Genomic DNA, 25,082 nt, shown 5'->3' on the forward strand with positions numbered 1-25,082 from the left:
GGGGCTGTGTGATTATTTATTGGTAACCTAGGGGTGATTTTTGATATTAAAAATTTCATAAGGGGGTTTTTGATATTTTGTTATATCACAGGGGGGCAAAACGGATTTAACCCGAAAATTATATGGTAAAATTACAGTAATTTTATGCTCCGAATTCAAAATTCAATCTTATAGATGGTGGAAATTTGCAAAGTGAGATTCTTTTTTTTTTCAAAGTTCAAATATAATACAGAGGAAAAAATACTTAATAATAATATATTTGGTTGGTGCAATTTAACATAATTCTGGAATTATAATTAAAAAATCATAGTATTACTTATTTATATTTTACCTCTGTCGTTAATTATTATTTCTTATCTCCCTCATAGTTTTTAACTATTCCAAATAGATTGGGAATACATTATTCTTTTTTATATTGCTAAATGATATTTAATAAAATTTATATTTACAAAATTTTATAATCACAAATAATATATATTATTTTTAATAAATTAAATACAGCAAATCTTAATACTGAACTATTAAATATGTGTTAAAAGTATACAACATTAATAAGTTAACTTTTAAAATTTTTTAATAGATAGTATGTATAATATTTTTGTAAATAATAAATATTTATCAGATATTTAATACATAAAAACATGCACATATATATATATATATTGTAAGTATTAGGGAAGTGCTCGATGTGCCAATTAGTGCATATGATGTAGCTTGATAGCACGTTATAATACTCGTATAATAAACGATCTTATTTATCTTACATTAATAAATCATATTGTATTCTTCATTCCTAATTTGTGTATTCATATTATGCAATTGAACAAAGTCTTTAGGTCATTCATAACTATGACACATGGTAGCACATATGATGGTGATTATGAAATTTGCGCTCAAGATTTTAGTCTTATACATTCCAAACCAAAGATCAATGAGATGAATATATCACTAATCCTATAGAGGATTGCTCACACAATTAACATCATTTGAGCAAAAGTCTCATTTCATGGACATTAACATAAAGATATTAATGTGTGTGTGATAATGCTTGTTAGGAACCAGCATTTTAATTGATATGATTACTTAAGTATTGTGATATATTAATTTTGGATTAATTGGTATGTGTTTTTTGCTAATTAATTGAAATAATTAAACAAGCGCACTTGTTGAATGTGGTTGGAGGGAGCACACTCATTTATGCATATGGAAGCACACTCCAATGAGATTGGAAGACCAAATCAAAATATGCTTAGGCCTTGCTTACATTGCTTTATTAGGTTGGATATTGTTGGAACTTTGGCCCAATCCAATAATATCCAATATTTTTTTTATTGGTACGAGGTTGTGTCCTAATCCGTAATTTTTGATAAATTTACGTAATTTATCATGTATAAGAGGCCTTGATCTTACTTAGTTCGATCGTCTTTTAGGTCTCGAGAAAGAAAGTACTTTTCTAACCCTCATTTTACCCATAAAATTACATATTGACCCTCTTATCCGCAATATTGAATTATTCCCACATGTCCACCATATTTGAAATTAAAAAAATAAAAAATACCCTTCTTGCATGACAGAAAAATCAGCCGAGTAGATCAACATTTACTTCATTTAATAATTGTGTGCGTTTAGCATTTCTGCATTTTTATCTAAACAGACAAAATTCACTACTTTTTTCAACTACAAAAGTAAACGAACCTTATGGGAGTTCACTCTTTGAGGTCTCTAAATCAAGTGCACTGTATACAGTTTCAAAAAATAGCGCATCCTTTTGAAACTTTTAAAAAAAGTTAGTTTTGAGCCTACCAATAGTTGGAATCCCAAGATAAGTTATCATTATTGTTGCGGCAAACAACGATATATATAACTTATATTTCAAGTGCATTATATATATATATATATATATATATATGATATATGGTTGGCTATTTGATTGTGAATGATGCATCGCTTGCTAAGAAGGAGGTTGTTTTGGAGAACATTCATTATATCTTTTTCAGAGGGAGTGCAAAAGGTATTAAATCAGTTTAATTGCCCTATTTTGTGCTCTCACATAATTCTATTATTCCAATGGATAAACGTTTTATGTATATATCTTATTGCATGTTTATTTTTAGTTGTAAAATCTTTAAATTTCGTTGCGCTTATTGCCTTCATTTTCAGTACTCCACCAATAAATATATAATTAATTTAATATTTTAAAATAATATTTTTTATATAACAAAATTAAAATATATATTATTATAAAAAATATTTTTTGTTCACAAACGGCGATTTGTAGAGTTACTGTACTAAATTTTTTGTTGTGTTGATAATACTTTTAAATTGTTTTTTTTAAATATAATATATTATTTTATATATTTTATTTATTTAAAATATAAAAGATTATTTATTATATTGGTGCTAAAGCTAATTAAATATATATAAAAAACTTAAATACTATATACAGGAGCACAAAACCGAGCAACCAAACAAATCCTGGGGCAATAGTATTGAAACCCTAATTACCACAACGTTCAATTTTCTGATACCACACTATAAATCGCTCCCCGACTAAATCTTAGGGCTTCTCATTGATATTATCTAGAAACTGTAAATCACTAAATTATTTCTTGAGGATTATTGTTGTTTCGAGCTTCGGTACATTCAATCTGCCACCGATGGATGCTCAGAGGGCTTTGCTTGATGAACTCATGGGCTCAGGTTAGAAGTATTTCCGTTGCCTTAAACCCTAGCTTTTGAATCTAGATTCTGTGCTTTCTTTCGATGGAATTTGCGGTTAAGTTTTCTGTATGTTCAAGCTTATTTTTTGTCAGTGAATTATTGCTCGATTGAGTGTCCAATCCCCAGGTTTTGGTCAATAGATTGTTGCTTTATTTTTGGCTTTGAAGATTCTAATTGGAGGCTAAATTTCGAACTGGACAGTTGTTGTGAACTAATTTTTTGTCAAAATTTCGATTAGGAGTTAGGACCTCAAATTTCTAGTTTCAGCAAGCAAGGTCTTAATTGATATAGAGTAGCACATTAAAATTTACTGCTACATCTTTTTGTTCTCATCTTTTGTTGTTGTGGGTGATTGAAGTTTGCGAATTTACTTCTTGGAAGCATAAACCTGTTCTGGAAATGCATTCTTTTATTTCTCTATGCACATACTACTGAATGGAATGCTTATTCATATTCTTGTTCTTACTGCAGCGCGTAATTTGACGGAAGAAGAGAGAAGAGGGTACCGGGAAATTAAGTGGGACGATAAGGAAGTTTGTGGATGCTACATGGTTCGATTTTGCCCCCATGATTTGTTTGTAAACACTCGGAGTGATCTAGGTAATGTCTAGCTTCATTTCATTCAAGCTTCCTAGTTTCTCTGGAGGTATTATTTAGAGTATGTTGAAGAAGATCGGCTTATTTCATCACCTAATAGTATGTTATGCGCGTTGTTAAAGCATTTGCATTTAGTACCTAAATATCTCCATGTTTCCTCTCCTGCACCTGCTATATTGCTAACTAATGTTCTTGGTTGTGTTGATTGTATCAGGGGTGTGCCCAAAAATTCATGATCCAAAGTTGAAGGAAAGGTGATAGGAGCTTATTAAGCTGGAATTTTTCTTTCAAGCGTTCTCTATTTCTAGGGTGTTATACACTAGTTTTAACATGCCATGTCTTTAGGTGCAATTTTTACTCTGAATTCTTGTGAGACTAGGAGCTCGTGCCCAGCAAACCTGTTGTGTATACTTTTACAGTTCTGGCCTTGAATTCTATTTATTGTCCTGCTTTTGTGTCTTTTTGAAGAGTGTGCCTTCTGTGGCTGTCTGACATGGAGGCGCAGGGGCTTAAGATTGTATATAATCGTTGTTTTCTGATGAAGGAGATTTGACCATATGGAACGTTTGGCATTAATAAGTGACATGCAACAACTAACAGCTCTTTAGTTCCTTTTAGAGCACACTTTTATGAGACATTACCGACTTGTTTAGAACATCCTAATTACACGGGTTGTGTATTGGATGTTTTTATAAAATTTGAAAGGTAGCCCCTCAAAATACTTCTTTTAACATAACAGATGTACGAGTTTTTTATTGTATTAACTTTAGACCTCAAAAAGATATTGACAGTGTACACTATAAAGCTCTTGAGTAACTTAACCTATATAAGCTGATCATGGAATCTAGGTGCTTTTGTTCTTCTCTGTTTTCTTTGAGAAGGGCCACAAGAAAAGACAGATGCTGCATCAGCATTTCCTTTTCTATTTTTGTATCTTTTCTCGTGATTTTCATGTCAAGATGGATTAATCAACAATATTCAGAGATAGGACCCTGTTGAAAATCTGTTTTAAGCAATTTGTTATCACAGCAGATGTTGCTGAGTCACTATACTAACTTGAGGCATCTGATACAAACTTGCATAACATCCATGGACAGTCATGCATTTTCTGTGTTTCCCTCAGTAGTTTCAAGATTATAAGCGTATTTTGGAGTCTAGATGACACCTTGTTGTTTCTCTCTGTAGTTTTGAGAAGTCCCCCAGACATGATTCATATGTCCCCAAGTTTGAAGCTGAACTAGCTCACTTCTGTGAAAAGCTGGCAAGTATCTGTCTTCAGTACTTATGATTCAATGTCAATTGATATGATCTCTGATAATAGTTTCACCAATTTTCAAATTTCTGTTTCAGGTTTCAGATTTAGATCGAAGAGTGAGGCGTGGTCGTGAACGCCTTGCACAGGAGGTTGAGGTCCCCCCCCCTCCTCCTATTTCAGCTGAAAAATCTGAGCAGTTGGCAGTGCTGGAAGAGAAGATAAAGAACCTGCTGGAACAAGTTGAGTCTCTTGGTGAAGCAGGAAAGGTTGACGAAGCTGAGGCACTTATGAGAAAGGTGCTTTCATATGTTCACTATGTGATTTTGCACTTCTCAATTATGGAAGTGTCGCAGATTGTGTTTGACTAACTTTGACTGCTATGCTTTTCAGGTGGAAATGCTTAATATTGAGAAGACAGCCTTGACTCAGCAACCGCAGCAGGATAAACTATTGATGGTTGCACAGGAGAAAAAAATGGCATTATGTGAAATATGTGGTTCCTTTCTAGTGGCAAATGATGCTGCAGAGAGAACTCAGTCGCATGTTACCGGCAAGCAGCACATGGGTTATGGAATGGTCCGTGACTTCCTCTCTGAGTATAAGGTAATACTCATATTATGCAAGTCATACTCTATTTGTGCAATCACCAAATAATTGACATCCATTTATATATTTTATACAATCACCAGGAAGCAAAGGAGAAGGCTAGAGAAGAAGAGAGACTGGCTAGGGAGAAAGAAGCAGAGGAGCGAAGAAAGCTACGGGAAAAAGAATATGAGAGCAGACGCCGAAGAAGTGACTCTACTGACAGGGACAGGTATCGTGATAGGGATAATGACAGGGAGAGGGACAGATACCGAGAACGGGATCGTGACCATGAGAGATCTCGTGAAAGAAATGGTAGAGGAAGCCGGGAAGGGGGAAGAGGATCAGATAGGAAGAACAGCAGTTCGAGTAACGGAAGAGAAGGCAGTAGGGATAGATACCGAGAACGTGACAGAAGCAGGTCACGTTCTCCCCTCAGGCATGGTCGCAGAAGGTCATCCAGGAGTCCAGGTCGTCCACATTAGAGGATTGTATAAAAATTTCTGAATTCTGAAGAGGTAGACACTTTATAAACCACCAAAGTTTAATGTGTGTGAATTGGAGGCTTAAGTTCTGTTGTCACTATGAGTAAACGTGTTTTCTGTTCTCACAGCTCTATGAGACTGTACCATCTCCCTATCAACAATATAATTAGAGGAGAAAAGGTTGAGGTAGGTACAATTTCATTGGCGTAACTCTTTTATTCAAGTTTCGGTTGACTGTTTGATGCTTTACAAGTGATTTTGTCCTCAAGCCAGTGCTTTTCACCATTCTACCAGTTTGCTTTTCTTGTTTTTGGCTTGGTTTATTCAGAGTTTCTGGCAAATCTGTGTCCCTTCTCATAGGTAACTCAGGTAATGCAATGTGATTTATTTCTTGTGATTGTTGCTCACAAATAAGATCTCATGTAGATCTGCTGTTGCACTTATGTGAAGCTCTTGGACTGCTGGGGTAAATCTTTCTTACCTGATTTGTATTTCATCCCTCATTAGCACCAGATTTGAATAGTTGAAGTATGAAAGCATCATTACTATCCATACTGGTAGTGTTGCTAGTTTGTCCCTGGAACAAATCATAGGTAAAAATTAATGCTGTGGTTTGATTAGACTAGGAATCCAATTTTTTCCTTCCTCTGGTCTTAAAGCGTATCGATAATATATTAGCCTTCTCCATAGTTATGAGGATTACTCTGTATGTATTCCTTGAAGCTATATTCAGGTCACTGGTGTGAAGTGTGCACACCATGTTGAAAATTTTAGAAAATGAAACTCCATTCTGCACAAGGCCGTTTTTCAAGATTATGCAAGGATGTCCAGGACTGCATTGGATTTCCTATGGTAACTCTCTGTTTTCTTGTACGGTGAAATTTGTTGCTCACTATAACAGAACATGTGCGAACGAGTTGATGGAACTTCTGTTTGTCGTGGAGTCACATTGACTACCAGCATAGTTGCAAAATTGTCTTGGCACAATTTGGCTTGGTGATGCGTTGTTTAGAGTGCTATGGTTGATAAAATGGTTAGTACATAGATTGGAAGGACTTGCCAAGCACAGGTGCTCTGCTTTCAGCTCAAAGTAGTAGTGATATTATGGGTGATGATCATCCAATGTTCAATGTATATCAGAAGGCAGATCCAAGCGCTAGCTTACATGAATTATTACTGTGTCTCTTTAAGGGTGTTCAATTTTGTAACTGGAGTTCAGTTTGATCATATTTACCTCCTACACAGGATATAAAGCTACACGGTGCAATTAAGTTTTGTTTGTAACCAAACAGAAAATGGATGTATTTTATCTTACAGATGGAAAGAATAGAGAGGTTTATAGAGAAATGGGATCTGAATAGCTATTATTTCTACAATTTGAGTTCCTAGGAGGATATTTCCTTAGACACGCAGTGAAAAAAGTTGAAAAGAGTAGGGTTAATATTTCCATAAACTGAATTCATACATGGTGGAAGTTGGCTGGTCAAGATGCTGAATGTAATTGCATGACCTTCTGCTAGCCGATGGGCGATAGTGATGGCTTTCAACAGAACACGAATGCAGCAATTTTGTACAGAGAATAGTATATGATGGTACCATAAGGGGCCCAAGAAGCAAGAAATAGTGAGTGGCTGAGTTTGGAGGATTTTATCATGTTTTGTTCAGTTTCTTCGTAAGAGATCCTAGGCGCTCACTCATAAATATCGGTTTGAAATATATCATTAAATATTTATAATAATATAATTATTTATTTTTCTTAAACGATCCAAATCATTTTTCAAGTTACTATCATATTTATCTTTCATTTTTACTCATTTGTCGCTTGCTCCACTTTTAATTATCTTTTTCTAAATCGCTATATTGTTATTACGACTATATGCATGCAAGTTTGCGTGCCACGGTAATTAGTAATCTATAAATAAAATGTACTTTGTTATTACATTACGGGTGGGAGGTAGGGAACGTGAATTGTACCTCAAGACTGGCCTCCTTTATTGAAAAGAGGTTATGCCAACTAAATAATGGATAGTGTAAGTAAAGAGATACAATTTGAACCAAGTTGTGCTTGTGGTGATGGTCTGCTAGCATGGTCAGTTGTAACAGTAACTGTACTTCAGCTTAGCATTTCCCAACTGATTTTACCTTTCCAGTTTCCACCCATCAAGAATTCCTACATTCTTCGTCTCTCATTGTTATTTATTTCATAATGAACACCTCATGCAAATTATGCAATGCCATAGTAAAGTGTAACGGCCCACTTCAAAACCCATAAACCTGAAGCCCAGTAGATTCAGGCCCAATATAGGATCCATGTTTCCTTGGGCGAAAAGTTTCTGTCTTTCTCGCGAACCTTCTCGTCTTCTCCATCACTCTATCCATAATCCACTCGCGTACCTTCTACACACTGCTCCTCCTCCCTTTAAATCTCGCTTCTACCCCACTGCCCCCCCGTCGCACATCTCACTTGCAACTCACGCGCTGTCTTCGCTTAAACCCTTGCCAAAACCTCATCGCTTTCGTCTTCTCCAAGCTTTCAATCGCACGTCGCAACTGAAATGGCGTCCTCTCTAGCTCTGAAGAAGCTCCTCTCCTCCAACCTCGCCGCCAGGTCGTTCCGTCCGGCTCGCGCTGTAGCTCAGCCGGCTTCCTTCCGACTCTTCAACAGCAACGCCGTTCGCGAGTATGACAGCGACGACCGCGATGTGGACGTAGACCGCCGTCCTGATCGTCGCGTCTTTTCTCCCTTCGCAGGTATCTGTTCTCGCAGTCTATACTTGGTTTGAGTGTGCGCTTGCTGTTTATGTTTACTTGAAGCCTGTTTCGTGTAATTGCATGTGGTGATTGTGCTATTCTTTTTTTTTCCCCCTCTGTTTTGCTTGCTTCATTTCGTTTGTGCTACATTTTTATTGATTTCGTGTTTCTGATGTTTCCGTATGTACTCAGATCTGTCTGTGCATAAGCCTACTACAAGTCCTATAGTACAATAGCTGATGTGCTACTATTTTTCAATTTAGGAGGTCGTCTATGCGTTTGTTTGAAGATTGCAGTAACAATTAGAGATAATTTCCTTAAGAGCAATTTCGTTAACAATTGCATTTTCATAATACGCAGGAGTATTTGATCCGTTCTCCACGAGGAGCAGCCTTAGTCAAATCTTGAACATGATGGACCAATTCATGGAATCCCCTGTCACTTCCAGCATTCGCCGTAACTGGGATGCCAGGGAAACTGCTGACGGGCTCCACCTGCGCATGGATATGCCTGGGTTAGACAAGGAGGATGTGAAAGTCTCGGTGGAGCAGAATACTCTGATCATCAAAGGCGAGGGCAAGAAGGAATTCGAGGAAGAGGAGCATGGAAGGAGGTACAGTAGCAGGATTGATCTGCCAGAGAGACTCTACAAGACCAATGAGATCAAGGCTGAGATGAAAAATGGTGTTCTGAAAGTGTTTGTGCCCAAGATCAAGGAAGAGGAGAGGTCTGATGTTTTCCATGTGAGTGTTGAGTGAATGGTACGTAGTGTCCTTTTAGCAGCAGAGATAGGTGATGGAACGAAACTGTCAATAAAATAAGCGAGAGTTGTCTGTTTCTTGTACTTCTGCGTTCAGTTTTAACTTTAAGCATATCGAATATCTTGAGACAGCTTCTTAATTTTGTCATGGGATCACTTTTCTCTTTCTTGGATCAGTTCAATGTATGTTGTGAATGTATTACAAGTAATATCGCACAATCAGTGAGCGGTATAATTGCAAAAACGTTAACAAGTTTTTCGGGATGAATTCGGCTTTGAATGTGCAGTTTGGGTTTGGTTTTAATTTAAGATGAGTAGGAGCTGTGAGCTGGTTCTGGGTGTTGGTCAAGTTGGGCATGGGCTTAAGTAAGTTGGGCCTGGGGTTTCAACGGTGGAATGAGTTGGGTTTTGATGGGCGGGAATGCGGTTCTAATATTATGATTCTGGTGAGGCAGAGAGATATATGGACTGGACTCGTATGATGTTTATTTAGGATCCATTCAAGGGCATGTTCCGACGTGTGGATTTCAATTTGATGATACGAGATAACATACAATCGGGATGTTATTAGAATGGTACGCCGTTTACATTGTCGTGACAGGCAATCCATATGCTGTTTAGGAAAATTTCTATTCGGGCTTATTAGCTGGACTAAATTGCTATGAATATAAGTGTATTTTGACTAAAAGGACATAACTCAAGTAAAACAATTTTTTGTAGTATGATTGATTTTATGTAGCGTCTCGCACGCAGAGAAGAAATATGCTTTAGTAATATTCGAATATCCCATGAAAAGGTCGAATAGTAGATATGAATGCGTCTCCTGGAACTTATTCTCTGGACCGTAAGTGGGATGAACATCTCAAAAGAGTGTCCACGTTCTGAAAAACAACCAACAATACTAAACATAACTGCACACCACCAAATACGGTTTGGGAAATTATAGCAAATAAGACACAGGCACTACATCTCAAAATTTCGCATTCATTCCCCTCGGCGTCTGAGAGTGACTATTTACATCATTCCAGGAAAAAACAGAAAAAAAAAAAAGATGTTGAGTGTGTTATGTGATTTTAATTAAAGGAAGCTTGCAATGTTAGTTTTTTAAGAAAAAAAATTGTTTAATGGCGGGACGCGGAACATGGAAATGGTGTAACCAGAAGATTGTTTGACATGGAATTGTGTGTTTGAAACTTGCAAAAAAGTTTTGATTTATATAAAGTCTAAATGTTGATGGGGGGAGAGACATTATAAAATCAATTAGTTATAATATTATATTACTAGTCTTAATTGATTGATGTTACATTTGATATATCATCTCATCACATCATCTCTTACATTCTTGGACAATTTTAATTCAATAAAAAGTCATTTATTGCCTTGCACATCTCTCTCTCTCTCTCTATATATATATATATATGTATCACTTGTTTTTAAAAAAAAAAGAAAAATAAATTTGACAAAATAAAATTTGAAAATTTTGAAGGTGTAATCCGATATGTTGATCCTTATACATTATACTAAAGAATTTACTTAGAGGGGGTAATTTATTAATTTACTACAAAAATTATTTTGTATTTAATAAAAAATCGATCACTTACAGTAATGGTGAATCATTTCTTTTGATTGATAGTAGTGACAACTCAATCACCACCGATTTACAATATTTATTTTTGCGCTTCACTATAAATGTATAAATGTTTAAATATGACAATTATACATATAAAACACTTATGTTTTGTTGTTTACTTGTAAGTTCACAAAATTACCACACCACCCCCTGAGGGTTTGAGATTTGAGTGGTATGAAAGTCAAAGGTGACGAGTAAAAGGTATTAGAAGGGCAGTTTGGGGAATGTCATAGTAGCCCCACCTCACCCCCACCCCCACTCCCTTTAGAGTTTAAAGTGAAACAGAAACTGAAACCTCTTCTTGCAATCGTCACTCACTATCATCTGCTTCGGGGAAACGTCACCAGCTTTTTGTTCGTTAAGCAACTCATCACAGGCCAAGAAGAACCGAGCCCCAGCAGAAGATTTGCAGGCGGAGACATAAATACTGCAGACAGATTAGCACAACACATTCTTTCAACCTCAATCAACATAGGTGATTATATTATTATTATTAATCATACATATCTCTCCTATATCCTTCCTTTTCTTTGTTTTTTATCTTTCTAGTTCTTGGGATTTCATGTTGTCCATCTGAATGAAAATTTTCAATAGTTGTTAGAAACCCAAGTCTTCCGCACGCTGAAGAAGTATGTTTCAAGAATCATTTTTTTAAGACTGATGATCATCTTACAAGAATCAATAGTTGTTAGAAATCCATAGTCTTCCTGTTCTCTGCGTGTATGTGTGCAATGAAAGAATTTGAGTAACAGCGACTGGAGAATTTTCCTGGAACATATGATTTTTCTTTTTTGTGGCAATGGGATTTCGGAGAATTCAAAAATCTACTCATCCCTATTTGTCCTATATATTTGCTTTCTCGACTCAAACTCCTCTGATGTTCCACTTCACCTCACCTACATTACTTTCCTGCGGTTTTCAGGTTGCAATTGTTTGTTCTATATAATACACAAGTTACCTTCAATCCATTAATGGGATCCACCGCCGAACCAGCCCCGGAAGTAAACGACAGCAAGCCACCAGGAATCCAATTCCTAGAGTACATAAAAGGATCTGCCATTTCTTACAAGTCATATCAAGCACTTGTCCTAATTGTGACGTTTTTCGCCTACTTGGCCTACCATACGACCAGAAAAACCACAAGCATTGTCAAAAGTGCTCTTGATCCGCAGACGCCACGCACAGATACAAACGCCCCCTTCTCATGGAGAAGGGCTTATTCTCACCAGCCATTCGAAAGCACCAAGAATTTGTCTGCTCTTGGAGCTGGATGGCCACCCTTTAACGGCCGCGATGGGACAGAAATGCTCGGTGAGCTTGATGTGGCGTTCCTGTTCGTGTATGCGGTGGGGATGTACTTCTCCGGTCATGTTGGTGACAGAGTTGATCTTAGGGTATTTCTTTTTGTAGGAATGGTTGGAACGGGCTTGTTTACTGCCCTGTTTGGAGTTGGATACTGGGCAAACATCCATATCTTTTCTTACTACTTAGTAGTTCAAATGCTTGCCGGATTGTTCCAATCCACTGGGTGGCCCTCTGTGGTCGCCGTTGTGGGAAATTGGTTTGGTAAGAAGAAGAGAGGACTTATAATGGGTGTTTGGAACTCTCATACATCTCTTGGTAACATTATAGGTTCTGTGGCTGCTTCGATATTGTTGAAGTATGGGTGGGGTTGGTCCATGGTTGCTCCTGGTTTAGGCATTGCTTTTGTTGGCATGGTGCTGTTCTTCCTATTGCCGGTTAGTCCTGAATCAGTTGGAGCTGTTGTGGGAGATGATGAATTGAGCTCCTCCAAGAAAGTGGGGGAAGAAATAAGACAACCTTTGCTGGAAACAGAGGCAGATGCAAAGGATGCTGTGGGGTTTCGACAGGCTTGGAGTATTCCTGGGGTTGCGCCTTTTGCTCTTTGCCTTTTCTTCGCGAAATTGGTGGCCTATACTTTCCTATACTGGCTTCCTTTCTACATTAGCCACACAGGTAAGTGAGTTTCCTAAATATAATTCTTGGGCTTATTACAATGATCTCTGTGGAAGTTTGTGTAATTACCGACAATATCCCTCGTATTTCTAAGATTACAAACTCTCAACTTTCCATATCTAAGAAATAAAAACCTTACAATTATCTTAATTATGGGGTTAGATACAGAACAACCGGTCCTACTTCTTGGAAATAGAATATTAACACTCCATCAAATTCTTTAACCTTAATGAAATGAAGTGTTATGTAAATCTTATAAACTAAAAGTGAAAGTTCTCGTAATTTCAGAAGCGGGAGAATGTAGTCAATGATTATACCAGCAACCGGGGGAGGTTGTTACGTCTTTTTTGCATTGAAAATAGGTTCCTATACACAGCATTGTCTCTCTCTCACACTTATTGCATTTCATTGTGACATCTGCAGCTATAGAGGGGAGGTACCTGACGGATGAGGAATCTGGAAACTTGTCGACTATGTTTGACGTTGGAGGGGTGGTCGGAGGGATCCTGGCAGGCCACATTTCTGATCGTCTAGATGCAAGGGCCATAACAGCAGCAAGCTTCATGTACTGTGCTATCCCAGCTCTCTTTCTGTACAGAAGCTACGGCCACATATCAATGACGTTAAACATCACACTCATGCTGGTCACAGGAATGTTTGTGAATGGGCCTTATGCTCTTATAACAACAGCAGTTTCAGCCGACCTGGGAACACACAGCTCGTTAAAAGGCAATTCACGGGCATTAGCCACTGTTACTGCTATAATAGATGGAACAGGCTCAATTGGGGCAGCCATCGGGCCTCTACTAACAGGATACATTTCAGCCAAGAGCTGGAATGCTGTATTCACAATGCTAATGGTTTCAGCACTAATATCTGGTTTGCTTCTAACAAGACTTCTTGTGGCCGAGGTGGCTGCAAAGATTCAAGGGCCGGGCACACAAGAACTTCCTGGGTCAAGGGCGGCTCTGCCTGAAGCATGATTTTACTATAGAACTGCGTTGTTTTCTGAGTTCTCGTGCCTCCGTGTGCTAGATATTTCGGCTCAGATGAGTAGCCACAGTCGATATGAAATCGAGTGGTAAATAGTTTGTGGTTGAGGTCTTGATAGAAGATGTTTTTGCGTCATTCATGGTTGATGTTGTGATGGGAAGAAATGGTGATTCCCTTGTTTCTATTACATGTAAAAATAAGTAGATAACCTCATTGTACAGTCTTGTATACTACATGGGACAATATATGTCCCTAGAGAAGGCCAGAGGAAATGGCTATCCACAGGTCTAACATTATCATTTGCTCTTTTGAGTTCTTTCAATCAAAAGATATCTTATTCTCTCCAAAGCTAGTTTCAACTTCACGTTTTAAATTTAACAAATCACAAGAACATAATTTTTCCTTCCTTAAGTCAAGTTCAACTCAAAACCAATACAATTGGGGAACAATGACGAATTCATGCTTCATAATATCGAGCTGCTTTAGTTTGATTCAACTAAAGTTTGATAAAGTTTGATTTGATTACTATACAATTAATTCAAATGCAATTTTGAAACTCAATCACAATCCAAACATATTTGATAAAAATACCTTCGTCTTGACTCGATTTACTCTACATTACTCATGATTTGCAACTCCTAAAACTCTGTTTCTGGGAGAAAAACTGGGGAAATGACCAGTCAAATTCATTGATAAAGCAACCATCTTTTCATCAATTAATCACTTACACATATACGATCACTTATCACATCCATCCAAGAAATACAATTCAATCAAACGATCACAGTTTAGCCCACAAACCAGCAGGCAGTTTTGGGGGGAAAAAAAGAGAGGAGGAGAGATAAAAACCTGAAATTTAAATAAACCAAAACTGCGATCACGCTCAGTCAAGTGCCCAAACGGCGTCCTTGCGGTATTTTTCTTTCCACTTTATTGGCAGTAAAAAGAGCTCCATGGACAACCTTCTTGATGTTGGGGACGCTTTGGGCTGTGTAAATTCCACTTACTGTTGAAGCTACGAGCAAGAAGCTGCTCCTTACTATACCCATCGTTCTTTTGCCCTATTGGTGAGTGGCATTCTCTGATTCGAACTGGAAAATGAACATAGATTTAGGGCTGTTCTTTTCATGTTGTGGGTTCTCCGCGGGGATTGTCCGCCATGCGCGGCGGGTGGTGTAAAGTTGAGCCGCCGCTCGGTTGCAGTAGAATGCGTAGATAGCGTCTGACAAAATAACTCCATGATTAAGCAACGCCGTGTTGCACATTACATTTTTGTCCTCCCTCTAATATTAATTTTTCCTTTTTTACTATTTGAATAACAATTACATTGTGAAAGAGAGTTTTCAAAATAAGGGCATAACATCACAGTTACATATATAATTATTTTTCATTTTAGGTATTTATTATTTTTTTAAAAATGAGAGAATATTCATCTTTTTAGCATCCATTTTAGGTATTTATTATTTTTTTAAAAATAAGAGAACATTCATCTTTGTACCCTCTTTTTTTTTTTCTTTTTCAAATTCTTTCCGTATCTATATGATCTTTCATTACTTTCTAGCATCCAATAAAGTTTAAATGCATTTTTCGTTCTATAAAACTTGTCATTTAATGTTTTCTTTCTTTAATTTTTTAGGGTAGGATTTTAGTCCTTTATCTTTTTAAGTTTTGTGAATTTAGTCATTCTTTTTCCTTCAGAATTTACCCTTGTAGCTAGAAAATGCATGTGCATCTCACATGATCTTTTAAAATTGGGTTTATTATTCATATTGGCTCATTTTTTCAAGCATTTTTATCTTTCAACCTTCTAGGATATCACTTTTTATCCTATATTTTTTAGTTTTCGCAATTTCAACCTTTTCTTGCACTCTAGTTCATCCTTCTCGTAGGTAAAGATAAATTTTGACAAAAAAAAAAAGAAAACTAAAATCACTAATTAAAAAGATGAGCCAAAATACTATTACCGAACATAAAGAATGATGATCTACGGTGCCAGACAGCAAATGCATTTAACCCCATCTAATAATTACTGTAGTAAATTTTTGTTATTTTAATTTGAAAAATATGGTACTCTAATATATATATTAATATAATTTTATTTATTTAATATTGTAGCTTTCAGACAATTTTGGTACTAAAAAACTTAGGAGACAAGTGGATACGGCACGAATGTTAGTGACACACATGAAGAATTTCAGAATTCTGTCTCATAACATGTTATTAGCACTCCAAGATAACTACTCCATTAAAGTCTTGCATTGGCAGAACAAGACAAAGGCCCGTGATGTGGGTGAAACTGCTACAAATCAAAACTCCGATCAAATATGCACACCATATACTCAACTACGCAAATCAATTGCCTAAGTACAGACCCCAAGGATCCTAGCCCGATGTTGTGTTTGCAGGTCATGAACCCAAATGGATTTGCGATGTTGTGTTTGCAGGTCACGAACCCAAATGGATTTTCAACCTGGTCAGCTCAGACCATTCGACCAATTGCACGTCTTTTGATGTACTCAATTAATTGACTCCATCACTTAACCGTTAAGGGTTTTGGTAGGGGACAACTCCTACTACCCTAACTAATTAGTATTATGTTTGCATACTACGTACGACCCAAAAAAGTTTAGGACCACCCGATTCAACCATTTAAAAGTGGGAATTAGCAGCAAACAGTACAAACTTAAGGTTTTTTTAATTTCATGATATCTGACAATTTGTTGTTAGAGTTTGGGCATTAGGGACATGATCAGTTTCCAGTGCTAATCAGCTTGCTAAATGTTTGGAGCATGTCTGTAGATCTCCAAACATTTGCATGAATGCACCAACCCATGGAAGCATGCAGTTAAAGGTGTCATGTTTTCGAATTTTGAGATGAAATATTTCATTTCACGTTTGATCTCACACGAATGTCTCAGATTTCATAGGTATACTAACAAGATATTAATTTATAAAATGAAGGGTTAAATACACTTTGCACTCTTAAATCATGCATCAAGTGTATTTACACCCCTAACAAAATGACTCTTCATGATAAATACTAATTTTTTTATGATAAAAATGCCCTTATTATTTACACCCCTAAAATATAATATGAATTATTATAAATTTTTTATTTAAAATAGACATTACTCAAAATATATAATTTTTGTATTGAGTATAGAATCTGTATAAACTCCTTAAATTTATAATTATGATATCTTTTACACAACTAGTAAAACATTTATAAAATTTTAGCATGTGTTTTTATATATATTGATTTTTTTAAGAATTATTAATACAAATTTAAGATATTACATCAAATTATATATACTGTAAAATCTGCAAATCTAAAATATAATTAATACATAAAATTCTATAATTTTTTAAGTAATGATATGATATATTTCTATTATGTGGACATGTAATTGAATAAAAATTTATAAATTATATGAATTTGGGTATATATGAAAAGTGAAATTAACCCACATAATTTATTTACTTTATAAAATATATTTGCATATATTGAGTCATAATTTTTTTTGTGCTCCATAATTTATAAAAAATTATAAATTATAAATAAAATAAAATGTGAGTAAAGTTTTAAATTGCTAAAAATAATTTAGGGAGATATTTTAATAAAGCATATTTTTAGAAAACAGAATAAAAAAGTGTAGGGGTAACGTTTTTGTCTTATCAATTTCAAATTATTTTGTCAGGGATGTTTTTGTTACTTTTCATATGTTTGGAGTGTAGACAAAATGTATAGTTCATGAATGCAAAGTGTATTTAATCCTAAGATTAAATATAATGTAATAATTAGCAAGATTGAAGAAGTAGAAGACAAAGTAAGTACAGTAATAATGTCAAAGTAAGAACCCTAATTTAAGGACTTTAATTATATTCTTTTTATTCTTCCTAAATTGAGGCTTCCCAGGTAGTAACTATTTTGTTTAATTTCTGGCTTTTGTCTAACCTTTCAATAGTATTTTTGCAAGGAGATTGAACTTTTATTAAAGTCATCAGTGGAATTCAAATTATATTTTTATTCTATAGTTTCTGATTTTGAAATACTTAAATTAAATTGATTTAAATAAAAAGTTGTAAGTAACTGCTCTCAACCAATTACATTTTTAAATTTATTGATAAAATTATAAATCTAAAATTGTTTCTCCAAACGTTCTAACTTCAATTTTTTTTTAATTTTTAAACATTCTCAATTTTTATTATTTCTTAACTAACAAATTTCTTTGACCTAAAGTTTTTATTTATTTATCGAAATTACCCAAAAATAAAGTTTTAGTCTTAACCACTTAGTATAAGTAATAAGTTGGAAAAAGAAATTACTACAACAACATATTATTATTATTTTAAATTAATTCCCACATAAATCAAAAGTGAATATTCAAATTTGGAGGAAAAGCTGAGTTGATAGGGACCTGACAAAAGTGTTAGAAAACGTGAAGTTTGGGGAGGAGACAGACAGGGCCTCCTCAACTTCATTTACTCAATCATACGTCTTCTCAACACTCCACTCCCCTCCCCTCCCCATGTTCCAATCCTACACTCTCTTTTGTCTCCTCCAACACCTAATTTTGTATCCACACAACACAATGCCTTACCCTCTCCTATTTACTCTACTAATTAATATTATACTTTTCTACACTTTATTAATCATATAATTAGTAAATTAAATTCAAATCATAATCTTCCCAAAATTTTAGTTAAAATTACTAATAATTTCAAAATTCATTCTTTATAAAAAATAATCATAATTATTCAAACCCGACCCGTATTGCATCGCATCACGCTTATTTAATGCTTAATTGTGGTCTTGTACACAACAGTATGTCTGAACTCGTTCTCGGATCAAGACTGTCTAATCATAGGCGAGTCAGAGGTCATAGGCAGTCTCAACACATGCACACATCTTTGTTTATATATATATATATATTCCCACACTCTTCTCAGACAACACAGAATTTTCCCCATCATAATCACTCAATTATGTGTGCGAAAATTCCTCTCCTGCTCTTGCTTTCTTGTTTCCTTACAATGCATGCATGTAACGCTAGACCTTTTGCTGGAGCCACTTCGATTTCACACAAGGTTTGTGTCTCTTCCCTTATAATTACTTTATTTACATTTCATAACATGTCTTCTAATATCAATTTTTTTTTGGGTTTGATAATACAGGTCGAGAAGAATCTCAAATTCAACAAGAATCATAGTTCAAACATGAAGAATACATTTTGGAAGCGTTTAAATCCAATGGAAACAAAGGATTTATGCCAGAAAAACAAAGGCATAGAAAGAATAAAGTCAGGTGTATTTTTGATTAAGCCTCGTTGTGTATCCATGTCTTGGCCTAAACCAGACATTATCAAGAAATATTACAAAAATCTTGGAACTTTTTCAGATTATTCTCGGCCAACGACGAGACCTCCTACTCATAACTGATTTTTGTTCAAAAATTTTAGTTAGGTCTATATGATTTAGGACATACAAGATCCTATATATGTAGGAGTGATGATTTATTCACTAATGTTAATTAGATTGCTAAATTTTTTTCTTAGGATTTTGTCTATTTTGTTACATATATATATCTTGAACTCGTTATGCATATGAGAAATGCAGGAAGTGAAGATTGTAATAATAAGTCTTCTGATCTTCACAAGGGTTTGCTGCATCCCTCAATCTCAGAGGTAATAAATTATAATTAAGATGCTCTTGGAGTATTTTATGTTGTTCTTATATATATATATATATATATATATATATAGTTCACGATAATTAATAATTAAGAAATAAGAGATAATGTGTGTTTCAAGAAATGACACTGAAAATGACTAGTCAAAATGGAGATACAATTAGGTCATTTGTTTGATATGGACCAAATGGTCTAGGACAGATGTCATGTACAGACATGTGGATTCTATGTCATTCCATCTATAGTCCTCAATTCTCCTGTCAATTCCAATCACATTTTATCATCAACACTTCAAATTTATTCAACATTAAATCATATCCAAAACATTTTATGTTTAATTACATATCAGAATTTTAGGGTAAATTACACTTTTGGTCCCTATTTTTGGCCAAAATCAGTTTTGATCTCTAAATTTTTCAAGGCACAATTTTGACGACATTCCATAAAAAATATTTTATTAATTGGTGGGCCAAATTTAGTTGGGTTAAAAATGTGAGGACATATGGTAAAGTATTAGAAAGTAAAAGAGATGATATGATTGGATTTGTGACATTATTCTACCTATGTTGATGATATGTAGGCTTCAAGATGGCCACATGACCTCGATGTTAGAGAAATGGCCATTTTCAAGGACGAAGATTTATCAAAGACGGATTATCAGCCACCCCATCGTAAATCACCTATTCACAATAAATAATTTAATTATTTTCCTCGTTATTTCTAATTTATTATTATTATTATTATTACAAAATAGGTAAAATAATACGTGGAAGTCCACCATGGAGTGTTTTTAGTTAAATTACCCTTTACTTGCTACTTGTGTTTTGTATACGATCTTTGTAAGGTCCACGGCATTGGAGCCGACTGGTTTTTCAACTACCTCGCTCTCTCTTTTGGGATCTATGACCAACAATGAGGCACCAAAAAGGGATAGTACCGACGTGAAAACTAAAATAACTGTCCATAGCTCGGAATATAAAAGAGGGATACCTTCTTGCTTTCAAATACAACTTCTAAAGACGTATTTATATATATTTCATCTGCCCTTACTCATTAAAGGGAAGTGAGAAACTTTCACTTAAGCCCATAATCAGTAAAATGAAGGTAATACCAAATTTTGTTCTAATGCTTTCTTAAACAGATATAATTTATTTTATAAATAGATTTTCATATCCGTCAAAATAAAACTTATAAATATGGATAAATACTAAATATAACGGATCAATCAAAGAAACAATAAGGTGTATAAAAGTAAACTTGGGCCATCAACAATACGGCCCAATATTGGGTTAGGATGTCTGGATGGGCCACTACAATGTTGGGCCACCACTTACAAGCTAATCTATACGTTCAAAGAGTGTTTGCAATATTTTTTATTGTTTATAATAAAAATAAATTATAAGTTAAATATTATAATTAATTTAAAAAGAAAAATTAAAAATAACAAAAAGTGGGTAAATACAATTTTGATCCCTATATATAGTTACTTTTTTGTAATTTCGGTTCATAATATTTACAAATTTTAATATTTTTTATCTTATAGTTAAAACATGTATTAAAATTAATATAATTGAGAAACATAATCGTACTATACGACATGGCCAGCACATGCAACATATCGAAATTTTGACAGAATTTATACTACCAAATCGTGAGAAATACATCCGTTTGTTTTTTATCAACCAATGATCAAAATTAACTTTAATTACTTGGGAAGTAAAATTAATAAGATTGAAATATAAGGAGGCAAAAGTGATTTAGCAAATAATCTAAAAGATAAAAAATAAAATTCTCCCAATACTAAAATACGACAGAGGGAGTCAAAAGTAAACCATTAAAAATGGGCGCCTACTTCTAATAATTATTTTCATCAGACAAAATTCTAATCAGACACGCACAAACACGTCACACCTCTTACCCAATCACCTGCTCCTACTACTACTACTACTATAATCATAATAACAGCTCCATTTGCAACTCATGGTCTCCCTCCATCCTGGAAATGGCCACCCCCTCCTCCCATGCGCCGCCTTCCTACTCCCCCATCCCCGCCTCCTCCCGGCGGTTCAAGAAGCAGCTCCTCCCCAGCATCTTGTATTCATCTATCCTTTTGTTGCCATTAGTCCTCGTGATTGTCAACAGAAGGCCAGAAGGGGTGTCGCAGGTACCGCCGGAGAAGGTCTCCCGGCTGATTAGCCACGGAGGGTTGACTTTTTCTTGGACTAATATTATGCTGTCATGGCAGAGGACGGCTTACCATTTTCAACCAGAAAAGAATTGGATGAATGGTACGATTATACACATTATACATATTCAACAATTTCCTTTCAAAAATAATAATAATTATAATTTAGACATTATGATTTTTTTTGTATTTTGCTAATTAGTATTTTTAAAATCTTTTGATTTGTATGAAAAACTTTTGGGGGGCGCATTGTGGTGGACTACCGCTCTCCGACAGATCCTAATGGTAAGTGGTTAAAGAACTCTTTTTCTTTAATTAATTTGTCTAAAAGTAATTAAAGACATTTGAATTCCATATATTCAAAAATTATCACCGTGAGTCCTATAAAAGAAAAAAGGAAAGAAATGGTCCATATATTGCATATAGTGTACAATAAATTATTATCTAAGTATTTAAAGAAATATATATATATATATATTGCATACAAGGAATATTTATATTAAATGTAATAGAAATTTCAATGCCAACTTGGATAGGATTTGCAAATCCACGACATGATGAGGTGGAATTTACAATTACAATATTGACATGGTAACAATGTCAGGAAGATGCATGTGTACATGACAGGTCCATTGTTTCATAAGGGATGGTATCACCTGTTCTACCAATACAATCAAGATTCGGCTATTTGGAGCAACATCACATGGGGCCATGCAGTATCAAGGGACCTCATCCACTGGCTCCACCTTCCTTGTGCAATGCTCCCTGATCAATGGTACGATATCAACGGAGTTTGGACAGGATCCGCCACGATCCTCCCCGATGGTCGGATCATGATGTTGTACACAGGAAACACCCATGATCTCGTGCAGGTGCAGTGTCTAGCGTACCCCGCCAATCTATCCGATCCCCTCCTTCTTGAATGGGTCAAGTACCCGAATAACCCGGTCATGATCCCTCCACCGGGTATTGGCCATGAGGACTTTAGGGATCCGACAACTGCTTGGCGTAGCCCGGGAGGAGACAAGTGGCGGATTACAATTGGGTCGAAAGTCAATAAAATGGGTATTTCACTTGTTTATGAGACTGCTGACTTCTTCAAGTATGAGTTGTTGGAGGGGTACTTGCATGAAGTCCCGGGCACGGGTATGTGGGAGTGCATCGATCTTTACCCGATTTCTTTGAAGGAAGCAAACGGGTTGGATACATCAGCTAATGGGCCCGATATTAAGCACGTGATGAAAGCAAGTTTGTTTGATGACGGAAATGATTATTATGCACTCGGAACATATGACCCGATTGAGAACAAGTGGACTCCCGATGACCCGGAATTGGACGTGGGTGTTGGCTTAAGATATGACTACAGGAAGTATTATGCATCAAAGACATTTTATGACCAAAATAAGAAGAGGAGAATTTTATGGGGTTGGATCAAAGAAACTGATGCTGAAGAACTTCATATCCTGAAAGGCTGGGCTTGTGTTCAGGTACCATTTCGTCCTGTTTGTTTGTTGTTCCCCCTGTTTTTATTGGAGTTCTCCACTAGCTACATGGCTCAAAAGCAGTTCAGATAGTCTGATTTCATGCAGTCTATTCCGAGGACCGTTTTGTTTGACCCAAAGACAGGCAACAACATACTCCAATGGCCTGTAGAAGAAGTGGAGAGCCTGAGATCAGATAGTTTTGAGTTCAACGTAAAGCTTGAACCAGGATCGGTTGTGCCAATTGAAGTCGACTCAGGATCACAGGTTTGCTCCTCTGTCCGATAATCCAGAAACATAACCAAGCTTTCTACAATAAAACTACCGACACTGTGACTAAACAAATGCAGCTGGACATAGTTGCCTCATTTGAATTAGACAAAGAGGCGTTTGAGGAGACAACTGAAGCAGACGTCGGATATGACTGCCCTACAAGCGGTGGCTCTGTTAATAGGGGAATGTTAGGACCATTTGGCATCATCATTCTTGCTGATGAAAATCTATTGGAGTTGACACCAATCTACTTTTACATTGCTAAAGGGCATAACAGGAAGGTCGAGACTCATTTTTGTGCTGATGAGTTGAGGTTCGTTTAGTCGTTTGTGATTGCTCAATGGCTTTATTTTTACTGTAACCAACTTGTTTTATACCCGTGTTCTTGAGTGAAGCATATGCTGATTGTGCAGGTCATCGGTAGCTGCTGATGTGGACAAAATAGTTTACGGGAGCAAAGTCCCCGTGCTTGATGGTGAAAACTTAACCATTAGATCATTGGTATGTGAAAAAATTTGTGCACTCTTTTGTTAGATATCCTTGTGTTTTGCAACTCATGTCTCACTTCCCTTGTGTCTATTTCTTAACAAATTTATCAAAAAACGATTCAGGTGGATCACTCCATTGTGGAGAGCTTTGCACAAGGAGGAAGGAGAGTGATCACATCAAGAATTTACCCTACAAAGGCCATTGATGGTGAAGCACGCATTTTCCTGTTCAACAATTCCACGGGAGCCAGCGTCGCTGCTGTTGAGACGAGGGTGAGTGTTGTCTTTCACGTGTGGTGAAGACTTGCATACATGTGTGTGTGTGTTGTACTCCTCAATTTTCCTCCTCTTTGAGTGTTTTCTCCTGGCTTGGTATCGCCCCCAGACGTAGGATTTATATCCAAACTGGGTTAACAAATTCATGTGTCTTTTATCGCCTTCATATTCCACCTGTTATCCATCTTAACCCGATCCATTTCCTAACAACTGGTATCAAGAGCCTGGTTCAAGGAGTTAAGATGGAGGGAAAGTTTCCAGTCGAACGGTTCAATGGTTCCGACTTTGGGTTTTGGCGTATGCAGATGGAGGCCTACCTGTACGGGAAGGACCTGTACGAACCACTTGCAGAGAAGTCCGAGAAGACGAGTGATGAAGAATGGAAGGTGCTCGATCGAAAGGCGATGAGCGCAATAATCCTGTCGCTCTCTCGGAATGTCGCCTATCATGTGAAGGGAGCAAAGAGCACGAAGGAAGTTCTACAGACTCTTGCCGATATGTACGAGAAACCCTCAGCAATGAACAAGGTTATGCTGATGAAAAAACTATTCAGGTTGCAGATGGAGGAGAGGAAGTCGGTGGCCGATCACCTCAATGACTTCAACCAACTCACGACACAGCTGGCGTCTGTGGATATTGTGTTTGACGATGAGGTAAAAGCGTTAATTTTGCTTTCAGGAGAGGAAGGGCCGATCACCTCAATGACTTCAACCAACTCACGACACAGCTGGCGTCTGTGGATATTGTGTTTGACGATACGATGAAAGCGTTAATTTTGCTCTCATCTTTACCTGACAGTTGGGATGTGGTTGTTACTCCAGTGAGCACTTCGTCTGGGAAGGAGAAGATGAAGTTCGACAACATCAGAGACATGATGTTGAACGAGGAAACCCGTAGAAAGCAAACGGGTGGATCATCTGGCTCTGCACTACATAC

The 25,082-nt window shown here is 36.2% G+C and overlaps 5 protein-coding genes across 7 annotated transcripts in view; all 5 read left to right on the plus strand.

The window, feature by feature from the left end:
- The first annotated feature begins 2,469 nt into the window (after positions 1-2,469).
- Positions 2,470-6,990, plus strand: LOC105179215 (luc7-like protein 3). Of its 2 annotated transcripts, XM_011102815.2 has the most exons (8): positions 2,658-2,700; positions 3,193-3,321; positions 3,533-3,572; positions 4,504-4,579; positions 4,669-4,869; positions 4,964-5,176; positions 5,263-5,676; positions 5,772-6,990. In XM_011102815.2, exons 1-7 carry the CDS (start codon positions 2,658-2,660, stop codon positions 5,641-5,643), a joined length of 1,083 nt encoding a protein of 360 aa, XP_011101117.1. In that variant the 3' UTR covers positions 5,644-5,676; positions 5,772-6,990. The 2 variants fall into 2 exon arrangements, with proteins under 2 accessions (XP_020546921.1, XP_011101117.1); XM_020691262.1 differs by having other exon boundaries at positions 2,470-2,700; positions 5,263-6,990.
- Positions 6,991-8,020: 1,030 nt separating this feature from the next.
- Positions 8,021-9,336, plus strand: LOC105179216 (heat shock 22 kDa protein, mitochondrial). The gene is made up of 2 exons (XM_011102816.2): positions 8,021-8,394; positions 8,755-9,336. The coding sequence occupies exons 1-2, from the start codon at positions 8,199-8,201 to the stop codon at positions 9,150-9,152; spliced, it is 594 nt and encodes a 197-aa protein (XP_011101118.1). The 5' UTR covers positions 8,021-8,198; the 3' UTR covers positions 9,153-9,336.
- A 1,737-nt stretch (positions 9,337-11,073) lies between these two features.
- On the plus strand, positions 11,074-14,097 carry LOC105179218 (putative glycerol-3-phosphate transporter 1). Its single transcript, XM_011102817.2, has 3 exons — positions 11,074-11,259; positions 11,707-12,761; positions 13,185-14,097. Exons 2-3 carry the CDS (start codon positions 11,756-11,758, stop codon positions 13,742-13,744), a joined length of 1,566 nt encoding a protein of 521 aa, XP_011101119.1. The 5' UTR covers positions 11,074-11,259; positions 11,707-11,755; the 3' UTR covers positions 13,745-14,097.
- A 4,510-nt stretch (positions 14,098-18,607) lies between these two features.
- Positions 18,608-20,332, plus strand: LOC110011310. Its single transcript, XM_020691271.1, has 4 exons — positions 18,608-18,842; positions 18,930-19,059; positions 19,371-19,438; positions 20,024-20,332. Exons 1-4 carry the CDS (start codon positions 18,654-18,656, stop codon positions 20,138-20,140), a joined length of 504 nt encoding a protein of 167 aa, XP_020546930.1. The 5' UTR covers positions 18,608-18,653; the 3' UTR covers positions 20,141-20,332.
- A 998-nt stretch (positions 20,333-21,330) lies between these two features.
- LOC105179272 (beta-fructofuranosidase, soluble isoenzyme I-like) overlaps positions 21,331-25,082 on the plus strand; it is an 8,305-nt gene continuing 4,553 nt past the window's right edge. The window contains exons 1-7 of one of the 2 annotated variants that reach the window (XM_011102888.2): positions 21,331-21,731; positions 21,905-21,913; positions 22,256-23,115; positions 23,218-23,376; positions 23,460-23,695; positions 23,796-23,883; positions 23,994-24,147. In XM_011102888.2, coding sequence (XP_011101190.1) covers positions 21,446-21,731; positions 21,905-21,913; positions 22,256-23,115; positions 23,218-23,376; positions 23,460-23,695; positions 23,796-23,883; positions 23,994-24,147 — 1,792 coding nt within the window. In that variant the 5' untranslated portion in view covers positions 21,331-21,445. The remainder of the gene's footprint in view (positions 21,732-21,904; positions 21,914-22,255; positions 23,116-23,217; positions 23,377-23,459; positions 23,696-23,795; positions 23,884-23,993; positions 24,148-25,082) is intronic. The other variant, XM_020691261.1, reaches the window with a different exon arrangement.

This window comes from Sesamum indicum, unplaced genomic scaffold (genome assembly GCF_000512975.1).
Source record: "Sesamum indicum cultivar Zhongzhi No. 13 unplaced genomic scaffold, S_indicum_v1.0 scaffold00128, whole genome shotgun sequence".
Lineage (NCBI taxonomy): Eukaryota > Viridiplantae > Streptophyta > Magnoliopsida > Lamiales > Pedaliaceae > Sesamum > Sesamum indicum.

What these genes read in the sequence shown, in the direction of transcription:
- LOC105179216 (XM_011102816.2), top strand. Translation starts at nt 8,199, where the DNA reads ATGGCGTCCTCTCTAGCTCTGAAGAAGCTCCTCTCCTCCAACCTCGCC. An exon ending in CGTCTTTTCTCCCTTCGCAG is followed by an intron (nt 8,395 to 8,754) that starts GTATCTGTTCTC and finishes CATAATACGCAG; the next exon opens with GAGTATTTGATCCGTTCTCC.
- LOC105179215 (XM_020691262.1), top strand. Translation starts at nt 2,658, where the DNA reads ATGGATGCTCAGAGGGCTTTGCTTGATGAACTCATGGGCTCAG. An exon ending in AAACACTCGGAGTGATCTAG is followed by an intron (nt 3,322 to 3,532) that starts GTAATGTCTAGC and finishes TGATTGTATCAG; the next exon opens with GGGTGTGCCCAAAAATTCAT. An exon ending in CTCACTTCTGTGAAAAGCTG is followed by an intron (nt 4,580 to 4,668) that starts GCAAGTATCTGT and finishes TTTCTGTTTCAG; the next exon opens with GTTTCAGATTTAGATCGAAG.
- LOC110011310 (XM_020691271.1), top strand. Translation starts at nt 18,654, where the DNA reads ATGCACACATCTTTGTTTATATATATATATATATTCCCACACTCTTCT. An exon ending in CCACTTCGATTTCACACAAG is followed by an intron (nt 18,843 to 18,929) that starts GTTTGTGTCTCT and finishes TTGATAATACAG; the next exon opens with GTCGAGAAGAATCTCAAATT. An exon ending in CATAGAAAGAATAAAGTCAG is followed by an intron (nt 19,060 to 19,370) that starts GTGTATTTTTGA and finishes TGAGAAATGCAG; the next exon opens with GAAGTGAAGATTGTAATAAT.
- LOC105179218 (XM_011102817.2), top strand. Translation starts at nt 11,756, where the DNA reads ATGGGATCCACCGCCGAACCAGCCCCGGAAGTAAACGACAGCAAGCCA. An exon ending in TTTCTACATTAGCCACACAG is followed by an intron (nt 12,762 to 13,184) that starts GTAAGTGAGTTT and finishes TGACATCTGCAG; the next exon opens with CTATAGAGGGGAGGTACCTG.